We start from the raw sequence: 15,439 nt of genomic DNA, 5'->3' as shown, positions 1-15,439 counted from the left end.
CAACTATAGCCTCAAGTAATTGTTAATATATGTAATAAATCATATTCAAATAAAAGAATTACAGCAATCTCTTGTTTTTCATTGGTAATCTGTTCCAGTGAAATTAGGGGTAGGATTCCTTATTTATTTATACAACCTTCTAAATACGTTTTTTAAAACCATAATTAGAGCCTTCTAGACATGAAATAACACCCCTACCTTTACATTTCTATTAGCCAATATAGCAGACATAATAAGAGTACATAAGACATATAAGACATAATATAAACTCACACACGTTAATATTGGGAGACTTGTTCCTTTTTTTACTTCTGGTTTCTGGGGTATTGTTTCATCAACGTAACAATACTGACACCTAGTGACCAGTGTAGAATACTACATATGATCATGTCTGTGAATGAATGGCCTTGTATTTGCATTCTAGTTCATTTAATAATGTTCATGTGTGAAGAAGCTTCATTTAGGCCGAAAAAATAGATACAATTTGCTGACATATGCTTATTTTTGGCTAATAATAGGGCGCATTCAACCACGAAAGTGTGATGATTTATTCATCAATATATTTTTGGAAAACTGTGAGAGTGAAATTCAAAGTGCGTAGTGGCGAGAGAATACTGTACATTATTTTTTTATTTTTTGGATCTCGTCAGATTGAGTGTGTACCTAATGTTATGGCAAGTGAGTGTATTATGATTTAGTGAGTGGTAATAAACTCGATCAACTGCATTGTTAAATACGAAGTCAATTAATGACTAGAACAATGATTTATGTAAAGAAAAAATACATTTTTGATACAGTCTGTTGTACGCCAGAGTGTGCCATTGTGCCTCATGCTGCGGCTACACACAGCATGTTAGTATGTGATGATGAGTTTGTGTTTTTAATGTACCCAATCTTAATATACCGTGTGTATAAATCAATACTTTTTAAATGTATTTTTTTTCAGTTTTACTGAACAATAATGTTATTCCTGTCTGATGTACTGATCATGCACATGCAGCGCTCATGTGCAAAATTCAACAATTTCAGTGACATTGGAAGACTAGTCATGTGTAAATGTGTTGCATTTACCTTGAATGAACACAGACATTGTGTGCCAAGCATTTTTCCTGCTTTGTATCCTCTGTCAAAGTAAAAGCTCCTACTGCTAAAATGGAGTCTTTCAGGGAAATAGCGAAGCCTGTGTGTGTGTGTGTGTGTGTGTGTGTGTTGTTTAGCTCACAGATAGGCATGAACACACAATAGCTCACATATTTCACCTTCTTTTCACAATAAGGCAACGGCTGGCACAGATGCTCCACTTGTGATAGCGTGGCAGTTTAGCTCCATTACATCAATGCAGTCATCTCACAATCACCCGCAGGCGCCATTCTATACGATATCATCATTTCCCCCCTCTATTACTGCCTGTTTCTGATGGAAGCATCGTCATGGCCTGTGAAAACGACGCACGGCTTGCGCATGACAGCGGAGAGTCGAAAGGTGAACGCCTCTGAGGTGGCACAAGTCGGAATTCGGTCAACATTTTCACGTCTGAAGCCAATGCGCCTCACAGGAGCTCAGTTTTCGGATAAATTCTTGTTTTCTTGTTTTGCCATTAAATCATGCCGAAAATCAAGCTGGAACCAATCCAATATGCAAAGAAATGACACACATTTAAACTAGTGCTCCCCGGGGGGATGCTGTGAGGTTGGGTGGGGTGGGGGGGCAGGTCTGTTATTGTCGTAAATCATGATGGTGCCAGCAACTCATACAGTGGTTTGCACAGATAATTAAATAAATATTACAGGTTCGCAATAGTATTTAAAATTAGGGGGCGCAAAAAAATAGCCTTCCTGAATGACAACTTGGTGATTTTAAAGGAAAACTGCACTTTTTTGGGGGGAATTTTGCCCATCATCCACAATCCTTATGCGAAACATGAACACACGTCGTTCCCGTTTCCGGGATAAAAACAGCTCGCATGAGACAGCTAACAATGTACGTAATGGGACCCACCTATTTAGACTAAAAAGCCCTCTATATAAAAATCCCAAAGAGGCCAACAACGTTCCATTTACCTAACGTGACCTGCATATTAACCAAGCTACATTAACATTGTTATGGGAGGCCAGGGGTGTCAAACTCGTTTTCATTGAGGGCCACACCACAGTTATGGCTGCCCTCAGAGGGCCGCTTGTAACAGTGAATATACTGTATATTGATATAAATGGATCATTGCCTCATGGTTTTCTTACGATTGCCCCTGTGTTACTCAAGTATTTATTGTTGATTGCGGAATAGCTTGTGGCATGATCAGATATTATTAAAATATACCATCTGTCAAAATGAAAAGAACATTAACTTTTAGGATTTAATTTGAATAACATTTAATTTTTACAATTTAGAAAGAAAGAGAAGTGATTTTTTTTTTTGCATATTATTTCCAGCCTTTTGCGGGCCACATAAAATGATGAGGCGGGCCAGATCTGGCCCCCGGGCCATGAGTTTGACACTTGTGTAGCCACACAGCGGCTCGCTCACAACAAAAATCCAAAATAGTGTAAGTATTGCATGTTAAATGAATGCAGCTGTTACTACATGGTCACAGCATGCAGATAAAACCATCACACTTTCTTGGAGGCTTGATGTGTGATGTGTGATAAAGCGCTTTATAGGCGGCCGAGGCGAACCCCATTACGTGCCTTGTTAGCTAGCAGTTTTTCTCTACTTAGAACGCACAGAAAAGAGAAAGATGTCTGTTCCTGTGTCACATAAGGATTGTGGACGATGCGCAAAAGAGGGCAGTTTTCATTTCACATCCACATTTACCCCTTTTCTCCTTACATGATGCATTTTTGCTGTTGTTTTTTTACGAACTGCATTTCGAGCAGGTGCCGCAGGTCGCAAATGTGCCCCAGGTCTCGCTTTGGACACCCCCGCCCTCACAGGTGCTCCGTTCCAAAGTCTTACGTTCTTGGTAGGTGGTGAAGAGGATGCGGAAGCGACTTTTCCGGCTGGCCTCGTCCGCCCACATCCGGATGACACCCAGCGTGGACACCAGCATGAGGTCATTGGCCACCGTGGAGCAGAACTTACTCTTCAGGTCCTCCACCGAACTATGAGATAAGAGATAGAGGGGACTTTATTTTTTGTGACGTTCTACTTGCTTGCGGCTTGTTATCATGTGATGACAGATGATCATTACACAGCCCAAAATAAAAGATGACAATATGAGGCAAATCATTTAACACTTCATGTTGTAATCGCTCCTTATCTGATTTTAATATGTATTATCTTGAGAAGCTATCCATTTTGCAACTGAAGATGCTTTTTTTGCACGTAGTCATAAGTCTAGATTTGCATAAATGCAAGAAAAAGGTGATTCAAATTCAGATCTCCAATTTATTTTACCTCTTTCATGACATTTAAATGATATTGGTTTGTTATTTTAAACATTGGCTGTAGAGAATGAAAGTATTATGAAGGCTGGACTCATTCAGTTTTTATCAGCGTGGAGGAAACAGATAACAACATCATCTCGTTGTCTTGATATCAAATAAGATTGCATTGTTCATCTCAATACGGATAGTATTGAGATTTAATCTGACCATGACAGGATGATTAGTCCCTGTTTTTGTTTTTTTTCCCTGTGTAAAAATCTTCTTACCTGCCGCCATCGTACACCGCCACAAAGTTGCGCTTGCACTCGTTGGAGTTGGCCATTTCGTAGTCAAGGAAACGCAGGTAGATCTGGGAGGCGGGAGAAATGCATAAACATGGTCAAGCCATCTGGTTTTAAAAAACCTCACCTTAAGACAAAATCAAATGCGATCATGTCGTGAATAAACCACTGAACCTTTGCATTGATTTTTTTCTGTGGTTTGGCTGCATCTCTCCAGGCCACTGGGTGTGTGAGTGACAGGAAGAAAAGCTCTGACTCGCTTGGGGAGAAGGTGCATGGTGCCACCTGTTGGTTTGTGTATAAATCTCTCGACCCCGAATATAAGACAACCTGTCATTTTTATTTTTTTTTTCTTGGAGGGGAAAAAAACGTCTTATATTCGGTCTTTTAATCCGTGCATTATTGGCAGAGCAGGCTGGCAATAAAGGCGAATGCTAAGGGTGCCACAGGGTGGCAAAACAAAAAATCAGGAAAAAAATCTAATCATGTGTTCTCATGATTAAAAAGATGAGCGAGGTGATTTAAAAAAAAAAATCTATATTTGCTTGGCGATTGGCTGGCGACCAGTCCGGGGTGTACCCCGCCTGTCGCCCGAAGTCAGCTGGGATAGGCTCCAGCATGCCCCCGGAACCCTAATGAGGAAGAAGCGGTATAGAAAATGGATGGATGGATGGATATTTGCTTGGTTTGACTTAAATAAAAGTGGGTCACGACTTAATGACCGTTGGAAAAGGTGGGTCCTCGGTGTCATAAAGCATCCATGTTGAAGAAGCCACTTCTCATGCAGAAATGTTCATTCAGAATCTTTTAGCAATGAAGCAAGCGCTCCCATCCTCGTCCTCACACGGAATGTCTATCACTCATTCATCAAGACAAGCTCGCCCGATCCCAGTGCCGGCCCCGCTCGGCTGCACCACGCCGCGCTCGCCATCATTAGGGTTAATGAGTGGGCCGCTCAGCGAGTGTGACAGGAGAATGTGACACATGAAATGCCCCGAGACGAACGCTGCAGATGGGGCTGGATAATGGAGCCTGCGATGTCAGCATGGTTTTGGCAAAACACGATGAGTGGAATGGATCTAAAACATGCTAAACTGCACGTTGGTGTCCCATAGAATAAAATGTCATCCACAGTACGCGGCGAGCAATGCCGCATGCTTTCTCTGACAGTGTCAAGAAAAGCATTATTACCAATGATGCAGCGCTCTGTGCAATGCCAACACGTATCCATGCATGCGCTAAATATCCTGCCAATACATACCGGATACATTCCTCAAACAACAGCACTGAATGGAGGCAAATAAATCACTTTGAAAGCAGGACTTTCCTCTCCCCTTAGGGAATGATGCAGCATGGATTTCTTCCAAGATATCACATTTTAATGTTGCTGAAATGTTATCTTTATGGATGGAAGAGTGTAATTAATGTCGTTTCTCAGCAGGGGGTGAACCCCCTCACGGTTATGACAGGAACGGGTAGAAGGATTTAAATGCCGCCATAGTTTGTAATAGATAAAGTAGTTAAAGGATCACTAAGGAACAACTGGTTAGTTTGGCTTTAGGGCTACTGTTGAGAAAAGTACTGAATGCATATTCAAATGTATTGGATACAGTTTGTACTCTTTACTGTACTGCCACTTTATCTCTGGCTGTTTGGCATCTGTGAGTTAGTGGTGAGTGGGAGTGACATGGATGAAAAGCTCCAATTCACTTGCAGAGAGTTGGTTTGTGTGTTTCAATGTATATACTGTAAATACTAGAAGTCACATGACGTTCACAGCGACAGGTGATCAACTTTATAACGGGAAAAAAAATATACAGTCTAAAGTCTAATATGAGCAAGTCAAGTCTAATAGGAGTCAATACAGTGCCATATTTTCCGGAGTGTATGGTGCGCCTTTTTGCACATGATTTGGATGTTCCTGGGACTTACAGTCAGGTGCAACTTATATAAAAAAACAACAAAAAAAACAAATTAACATTCTGCTTTAAGTTAAGTAGTGTGGTGGTTGGATTCTGGCGACACCGAGTGTATTAGTTGCGCTTGTGACGCAGTTAGGCACACAAATTGAACGACACAGAGCATACCAGACGCTCTTTGTTACGCAATACTTTCCAATACGCTTCTGGATTGGAGACTACGCGTCTGTAAGTAATGTGCAATTATAATTATATGATGTATTTTAGACAGCTGTGTTGTTTAATTAGGACACTAATTATGTCTAGCTTGAAGATTATAGCTGTCGCATCCGTCACTGACTAACTAAATACATACATATGACTTTGCAGTATACTTTCATTCATTTGTGAACACAATTTTGAAGTTTTGATATGTTTCTACATACCGGGATGGGTCCAAGTGGGTCATGTATTAAAAGTGTCTTCTTCAAGATGATATTTAGGAAACAGTAGGTTTTTATTGTATCCATACACTGAACCAAAATGACTTATTTCAGCTTCTGTAGCTGCAGTTTGTCTCCTTGTTTGGTGTAAACGTTGCCCCCACCCTCTGGCTTCGTCTTCTTCTCTTGTGCATTTTATGTTATCGCCTTGGCACCCCTAAAAAAACTAAATACTTATTGTCTTATTGACTTATTGTCCACTGCGTCTTATACACTACCTGTCAAAAGTTTGGAGACACTTTCCTATACAAGAACATTATAATGTTATAAGACACTTTATAATACAAGAACATTATAATGTTATAAGACACTTTATAATGTTCTTGTATAGGAAAGTGTCTCCAAACTTTTGACTGGTACTGTATGTTTATTTTTTTTTTCCCTGCATAACACATTTTTTGGACTGATGCAACTTATACTCTGGGGCGACTTATCGTCCGAAAATTATGGCAATAACTCAAGAAAAAGTCCTATTAGTGCTTTCCCAAAAAATTCACTTTGTGCCAACAGTATCTTTAATGACATCTAGTGACCAGTGTAGAATACTACATGTCATCACAACGTACAGTAAATTTGTATTTTAGTTCACTTCGTCATTTTAGTCTTGAAAATGCTTAATTTTGGTTAAAAAAATAGCTTAAATATGCATATTTTGGACTAATAATAGGCTGTATTCAGCGACAAAACAGCATGATTTATTAATTATTATGTTTTTGAAAAAGTATTATAGAGTGAAGCTACAAAATTCGAAGTGTCGAAGGATAACTGCATCGGTGAAAATGTTTTATGTTGTATTTACGTGGTGCATGACAAAAAAGCAGTGGATGTGTGAGAAAAACAAGTGCAGATGGCATCACAGACCCAAATGGTAGCAATGGATCAAACAGATACAATCACTAATTTGTAAGGGAGAGATTGGTTCCAGCAGGAAAATAGGCTGCCTGCTTATTGATTCCGCTGCAGCCGGTATGGAAGCAGCATCCATCACTAACTGGAAAAAGAATATCTTCACACTTTTTTTTTTTTTTTTTTTGCTTAAAAGGCCCCAGTAATGGCTTGTTGCTGCTGCCCATTACAGTCACAAGCATCATCCATAGCTCTGACCAATGACATGCATGCAGAGGCAGACACTGGAGGTAGAAGTGAGGCAAAAACGTTGAATTTAGCAGAGTCAAACTTGTCAAAAAGCCCATCGATTTAAGTAGAAGTGCATTATTGTGTCAAAGGGGGTACAACGGCTTGTCACTGATAGCTCAGGTTGGCACCTGTACCTTTAATGCACTGGAAAAGGTACAAACAGTCACCATTAAAGGAAAACTGCACTTTTAAAAATGTTTCCATCATCCACAATCCTTATGTGAAACATGAACACATACATCTCTCCCGTTTCTGTGCGAGAGAAAACGAGTTAGTATGAGCCAGCCAACATGACTATGAAGCCCTCTAAAACAACCTGGAACAACGTTTTGTTTTATATAACATGCTGTGATCATGCATTAACAACTACATTGATGATAACATGTAATACTTTTGCCATATTTTGATGTAAAACGTCTTTCCTAGGCGCATTGATTTGACATAGCGCATAGGAGCCAACGTGACTTCCATCAACAACAGCAGCATAGAAACAGCGACGACACCTACAATGTCCGCTCTCATTGGGATGGCAGCGTCTTCCAGCACAAGACTTGTGCTCCAGTCCTCAGGTAAAAAAATGCTGACAGCAAACGAGCATCTTGTCGAGTCTTTGTAACAAAACTGAGAGCCAGTAGTATCCATTCTTCCATCTGTCCCGTTACAGTGGCTTGAGGCGTTGCGAGTGACGCTGAGACTAGCAGCCCGCTAGCTGTCAGATATACAGTATATAGTTTTTCATGTTAGCTGCTAGCGCTGGAGCTTGGTTAATATACAGGTCAGTTGTGTGAATGGAGCACTGTTGGCGTTTTTTAAGGGTTTTTTGTTAGGGCCTGAGCGTCCAAAAAGGCAGCACCCATGACGTGCATTGTCAGCTGACTCATAATAACTCATTTTCTCTTGTTCGAATGCACAGAAAAGGGAAAGAAATATGTGCTCATGTTTTGCATAAGGATTGTGAATGATGGGCAAAATTCCAAAAAAGTGCAGTTTTTCCTTTAAGTATCCCTATGAGGTACATTTGTTTTTATTGCACCAGCAATCAATAGCAGATGTATTTGCCAACTGCATGTTGTGTTTGTGTACCAAAATGCATTAGCAGTGCACCCACTGAGTGGCTATAGTGTGTCTAGCACCACCTTTTAGGCAGTTATGATGGTATGGTCATTTCAATGGGCATGCATTGTAAATGGTGGTGGAAAGGGTCTATAGGCTCTGTAGTATTCTATAGTATAAAGGACATTTGTGCGGAGAAATAAGGGCAGATAAATGTGACCCGGGAAATATGTCAGATAAGAGCTAAGTAACGGACGTGGCTATACATCACACTGGCACCCTGGTGGTAATAAATTGTGAACAAGGGGCTGCAGCACAGTATAAACCATACCGTGGTTCCTTCCTTTTACAACAGCCCTACGGTGGTCCCATGCAGTGGAGAGATAGATAGCGTGAAGGCAATTTTTGTATTTTGTACATGTCATTTTTTGTTTTGGAAGCAATGCAAATGGAGTGCAAATAGAAATATAACTTTTATATATATTTTTTTATTAAAATTGCATATATGTAATACTGACTTTGCGTTTGGAGTAATGGAAAAACAAACAAACTTGCGATCCTGATTCTTTGGGTGTTAATAAAATGGTACATTTAGAGTAGCACGCGTGTTTTCATAATGGATTTTATTCAGTATTTCATGAACACAAATAGCGTAGCATATGGTTTCATAGTGATGCTGATGGTGGTGGGCGCAATGTCAAGGTAAAAAAAATAAAATTAAAAATACTTCCAGTAGTCCCTCACCACTTCGAATTTTGCAGTGTCACTCTATGAAGGTTTTCAGAAAATAACAAAATGAATAAATCATGCTGTTTCATGGACAGCTGGGATAGGCTCCAGCACACCCACAACACTAGTTGGGACAAGCGATATAGAAAATGAATGGATGCTGTTTTGTGGTTGACTGCAGCCCATTATTAGTAAATAAAAAATGCATATTTAAGCAAATTTTATGTTTTTTTTGTCTATTATATACTATACTATGAAATTATTATTACTATACTATGATATGTAGTGTTGTACACTGGTCACCAGGTGTCAGTACCATGTCAAGCACCAGACTTGATCGCCAGAACAACAGGCTTTTATTGCAGGTTTGAATGATTTCACAGTAATCTCCAGCACAGGCTACTGTTGGAACCCACACCAAGCTAAAACTCAACTCTGAACGCCCGACGTCACTTCCTGTCCCCTCGCATCGGAACACATTTACAGCAACACACACAAGCACAAGTCTTATTTATGTCTTAAATGTCTTATTTTGCGTTATTGTGTCTCCTATGTTGGGTAATAAGAGTGTAAAGGTGGCTATAGGGGTGTTATTTCACCTCTAGAGTAAGAGTTAAGAGAGTTACAAACCAGGTCGTAGACCGGTTTATAAATGAGTCCTACTTCACAGAAATTCACAGTGGGGTGTGGAACCAATTAACCGTGATAAACGAGGGATTTTTTGTAATGTAGATGTTGCCTACATCAGAACAAATGTACACTTGTTTGAAATATCCAACACACAAGCAGTAGTGTAGAACTGCACTGTATCAAAGTTCATTTTTCCCTATTTTCTGCTGTCACATTACAAATGTGTCCAGGTCATTTAAAATGAACAAGCTTTGGAATATTTACTGTATGCCCTTGGGTCAACCTTTCCATTCGCAACAGTTAAAGGAAGCAAAAAGCGTACCAGAGGGTGAGCCAACCAAACTGGCAACTCTGACCTAAGGTATAGCGTGGATGTCATATTTGGAGCTTTTTTCTCTCTCCTTCCAACTAAAAGAAGATGCGCTTGACCCGACATGAACCCCTTCTAGCGAACTGTCTGACCCTCATAGAGGAATGAGGCAAGTCCCCCCTACAGTCATGAACAGCCACTTTGGGATACTGCTGACAGCCACAGACAGCCCTCGTGCAATATCAAGGTTTCCTGACGCAACCCTCATCTTACGCTGCGTGGAGGGAGGCTGAATGGAAACGGTGAATTATGAAGATCTTGACTGTAATCATTTCCAGATGAGCACCATTGATGAAACGATATTTCTACACAATAGCAGACACTCGAAGATGTGCAACACAAAATCTACCTTTACAAAGATGATAATGCTCAGTTTGGATGGACACTGCCAGAGTGGGACTCATTTAACAACACAGTACTAAATTAGCACGGTTCATCGTTCCAGACCATGATAAGTGAATTTTCACAAAGTAAGAGTCCTTATTTAGAAATGGAATACTTTCATAGTTAGAGCATAGAAACCCTGTTTACGACCTTCCAAATACAACTTTTAACATTATTAGACTTACCCCTTACCTCAAAGGTCACCTTTACACTCCTATGACCCAATATAGTAGACATAATAGGAGAAAATAAGACATAAAAAGCACAAGACATTATATAGACTCACATGTTACCGTTGGGAGAATTTGTTTTTGTTGTGTCATCAGTGTAACATTGCTGACACCTAGTGACCAGTGTAGAATACTACATTTTATCAAGTCTTTGTATGCATCTTCTGAATGCCCTTTATTTGTACTTGACTTCATTTAGTCAATTTTATTCTTGAAAATGCTTAATTTAGGCCATCCATCCATCCATCCATCCATTTTCTATACCGCTTCTCCTCTTTAGGGTCGCGGGGACATGCTGGAGCCTATCCCAGCTGACTTCGGGCGACAGGCGAGGTACACCCTGGACTGGTCGCCAGCCAATCGCAGGGCATTCATTTAGGCCACAAAATGTAAAATGTGCTTTAATATGCATTTTTGACTAATAGTCTGTAATCAACCACAAAATAGTGATGACTTATGACTTACTAATCCCTCGTTTATCATAGTTAATTTGTTCCAGAGCCAACTGTGATATGTGAATTTCCGTGAAGTAGGATTGCTCATTTACTATAAACGTAATATTTTCGTAATCAGAGCATAGAAAAACTGTAGGACCTACATTTGATTTTTAATATTATTAGAGCCCTCTAGACATGAAATAACACCTCTATAGTCACCTTTACACTCCTATTACCCAAGAGAGTAGGCACAAAAACACAAAATAAGACATAAATAAGACTTGTGAGGGTACAGGAAGTGATGTTGAGGTTTCAGAGTTGAGTTTTAGCTTTTTGTGGATTACAGGAGCAACAGTAGCCCAGGTTGGGGATTGTGCCTGTTGTGAGATCATTCAAACACATAATAAAAGCCTGTTAAATACCCAGTATAGTAGACATAATAAGACATAAGAACAAAATAACACATAATATAGACTCACACGGGTGAACATTGGGAGAGTTCCTTGTTCTTTTATAAACTTCCTGTTCTGGACAGTACTTCCTGTGGCGGCTATTGACTGATCAATGCAAAATTACTGACACCTAGTGACCAGTGTTGAATACTACATATCATCACATCTTAAAAGGAGTCTTCTGAATGACTTATATTTGCATTTTACGTCATTTAGACATTTGTATCCTTGAAAAATGCTTAATTTAGGTCAAAAACACATAATACTTGCTTAAATATGAATTTGTTTTACAATGAATAGGCCGTAGTCAACCAGAAAACAGCAATGATTTATTATATATTTAAAAAAAACGTGACAAAGTAAAGTTGTAATGAGTTTCCAACAGTCCTCCTTGCAGCTCAGGTAACGTTTGATAAAGCTCCAGGGCAAGGCTGGTAAGAAAACCAGCTGCTGACTCACCTTGGAGCGCGGCGGCGCCCGGATGTACCATTTACAGTCCACGGCCTCGTTGGCGCCCGCCTTCCCGTCTCTGGTGATCTGATGCGACTCCACAATACCTTCTGGGCCGACCATGTCGTACTGACACGCTGAATAACACAAAAAAAGAGCATTGTCAAAAAGTGAATGAGACAAGGATGAAGGCAGCGCGAGGAGAGTGTGAGTGTACCTACAGGGAAGAGGCGGCGGTACTCCTAAGTCGGAAAAGTCCGGATCTGAGGAGAGAGCAGAGCAGTGATTCATTTGGATTGCCATAAAAGCAGACTATAATGAAAGACACCGTGCGTTGGGGGACTTCCTTCCTGCGTCAACAGCTACAAATGATGACAACACATAAACTGTGTTCTTTGCAGGCGGATAAATCAATGAACTGATGCACAGCACGACGCAAACTCAATAGGCCACGCTCCCCTTTGCAGCGATAACAGCTTCCACTCTGCTGCTGAGATGTTCTCCAAAATGCCGGATTTTTTTGGGGGTCAATTTCTGAGGTCAAAAGTCACTGATGTTGGACTTGAGGGACGTTCTACTGCAGAATGACAAATGATTCCTCTTTGCATTGCATAGTCATACCGAGTCTACGTCCATAGAACAAAAGCAAGCAGCTCGTTGTAGAAGTATTGCATGTAGAATAAAATGTAGAGGGCATTTGGAGAGGATACATTTAATCCATGATCAAGTTCCTCACACTGGGGGGGATGAGGGGGGGGGAGAAGCACGCACAGATCCGAGCCAAAGCCATACATTTTATCAGGAGCGAGATAAGAGACGTGTAAAAGGTAAAGTTTTGGAAGTCACCTTGACGCAGAAGGTTTTCAGCAACTTTTTCTAGAGTGTTGCCATAAATTAAATCAAGAAACTTGGCAAGTGTGATCACCACCTCATCTTCTTCCACAATAAGTCGATAGATGTCTTCACCCCGCCGACAAACTTCCACGCTGTTGTGCATCATTTCTGTACGCACGGTACATAACCAGATGCACGCTGCAGGTGATCCCTGCTTCTTGCAAAAAAAACAAAAAAAACGTGAGTAACTGATACGAGCTTGAAAAGGCTAAACATTTGCAATAAACGTGTTGATTGTTGGAACGACTAGATTCGATTCAGCTCCGGAACCCTTGCCCTTCTCTCTTCAATTGCTATTGTTCACTTGTGACACATTCCAGGTTTAAGCCCTAAATATACCCCACACACTGATGTGAATGATAATGATCATGCAAGATGACCCATGAACAGATGGAATCGGAGTCACGCTGTAGCCTTTAGCCTGGTCATCCGGCTCGTGCTAGAGGCTCGCAGGCTCGAGCAGCCGCGTCTACATAAGCCACACTGCTTGCCTGCTCCTCTAATTCCAGTGCAGCTTAAAAACATGTGCAAATTGTGGGCTTTCTTACAGCGCTGCATGCTGTACATTTTACCTTTATATTTTTTAATTATTGACGACTTATGGTGAATGATGGCCTATTTCCAGAGAAAACAAATAGATTTTACCATAAATCTGCAAATTTGTGAGGCCGTGAGCGCTGAATCGCAAATGCATGGGGAACCACTGTACTGTATGTCACTGTCCAATCATAACAATGTACCTTTTTTTAAAATTTACTTTTATTTTCCTTTTTATTATTCATTATACCTTATATTTTATACGTTATACTTCATAAGGTTGTAATCTGTTTATTATATTTCTTATAAATATTGAATTGTGTTTTATTCAATCTTTTTTTTAAAAATTAGATTCTTATTAAATTTAATTTATTCTAAACATAAATGCTTTTCACTCCATAGTGAAAACTCATCAACTGGATGCTGAGTGACAAGTATTCACTATGTCCAATGGAAAACATTGTCCATAATTACAAAAAAAGTCCATAAATGTTTTACATTTATACATGATACGTTTCAGTCCGATTTAAAAACTCCGTATTTTTTAAAACCAAAAAACAAACAAAATGACATTTGTTCATATTTTGCAGAACAAACAAAGCAAATGTGGAAATACTTGCGTTCCACTGGCCTGATGTCAATCAATCAAGGACATCTACTACATTTCACAGTCCAGTCTCATGGGTTATGAAAGTACAGTAATGGTGCGGTAGGAATGCATTGGCAGTGTCAGACCATCATAATGTAGCACGTACTCAGCGTCCAATCAAAATGCTGTATGATGCTCAACACCCCTAGGAGGCACGCTTGCGTGTGGTATCTGGGGATTGCTGGAATATGATCCCATAAATGTGCAAACTATTGCGGCACTTTATCAACATTCTATTTGGAACTCCACATCACGACTGGCTAGTTCCAAAGCATTCACGTCCATCGACGGAGCAGTCGTGCTGTTAGCTGTTAGCTGTTAGCTCCGATCGGTGCATCTAAATGGTTTCCCTGCAACTTGAGACATAACCACCGGTTGGGCCCGCTGATTGCACAGCAGGAGAAGCTCGCCTAAATGTCATGAGCTTTGTCTGTGGATGCTCTACTTTTTTTCCGTCTAGACATGAGTCACAGAGTTGGCGTGCGTCCTTGCGCGTGTGTGTGTGTGTGTGCAGCGGGTCGGACACGAGGAGGAAGTCAAATACTGTACATGTCGACGGTGCGTTTAATGGTTAGACTTTCTACTACTAAAACCCGTAATCAAAGAGGAGATATTCCTGGCCTGATTTCAGCTCTGTTCCATCATGGGGTGCCGAAACCTCCTCCCACCCTCGGGATGCATGAAACAAGAAACCAGGCTGATGTTACTCACTGAAACAACAGCTTGCCTCGGATGGTAAATTTGACCCATTTTCAATTTTCTCAAACAACTCGTCCCGATTTTTGACATTTTGGTCAAGTCAGGTGCCACCTCATTGGGTACACTTGCTGAGTCGAATGAGATCCTGCACAACAATACAGACACACGCAGACATCTTACTTAGAGTGCTCAGAAGCCCTTTGACAATGTGTATTATATTATGATGGCAGCACACACAGACAGCTCTGCATATTTCTGGTACCTGAATTAGCGTCATAAAACAGAATCATTCCAAATAAAACCACACTAGCATGCATATTTCATTTTTTAATGATGAAACAGCCATCATTTGGGATATTCCGATGTTGCATTTAATTATTTCAAGGTTCCCCCGGGGGTACAAGAGTGCACAGTATGTATTTCAAAGGAGTATCAGGGGCATACTGAAAAATACAAATAGTCGTAAAAGCCAGCCATCTGTCAATCTGATTTAAAAAAAAAGTCTATCAAGGAAAACATGTTTAATAATACAAGAAAATAGAGTCTCACAAGAATGAAGTGCTAATAATCAGAGGAAAAAACACTCCTATTTTTAAAGAAAAAATCATCCGAATATTATAAGAAAAAAACTTGTGTTTTTTGTTTTTCTTTTAATTTTCTTTAAAATTATTAATTTTAACGAGTGAACAGTCTGAGACCAGCAGAAAACATCCTCAGCCTCTT

At 40.2% G+C, this 15,439-nt stretch overlaps 1 protein-coding gene across 2 annotated transcripts in view; it reads right to left on the bottom strand.

Moving 5' to 3' along the window:
* neto1l (neuropilin (NRP) and tolloid (TLL)-like 1, like) overlaps positions 1-15,439 on the bottom strand; it is a 69,690-nt gene that overhangs the window by 14,103 nt on the left and 40,148 nt on the right. For both annotated transcript variants that reach the window (XM_054765877.1, XM_054765878.1), the window contains exons 6-9: positions 12,159-12,200; positions 11,947-12,074; positions 3,650-3,732; positions 2,953-3,098 (exon numbers count right to left, since the gene is read on the bottom strand). In XM_054765877.1, the coding sequence (XP_054621852.1) occupies positions 2,953-3,098; positions 3,650-3,732; positions 11,947-12,074; positions 12,159-12,200 (399 nt within the window). The remainder of the gene's footprint in view (positions 1-2,952; positions 3,099-3,649; positions 3,733-11,946; positions 12,075-12,158; positions 12,201-15,439) is intronic.

Source organism: Dunckerocampus dactyliophorus, chromosome 21 (assembly GCF_027744805.1).
Source record: "Dunckerocampus dactyliophorus isolate RoL2022-P2 chromosome 21, RoL_Ddac_1.1, whole genome shotgun sequence".
Lineage (NCBI taxonomy): Eukaryota > Metazoa > Chordata > Actinopteri > Syngnathiformes > Syngnathidae > Dunckerocampus > Dunckerocampus dactyliophorus.
Note: the sequence above shows the minus strand (reverse complement) of the source record. Positions and strands in the feature narration are given on the sequence as shown.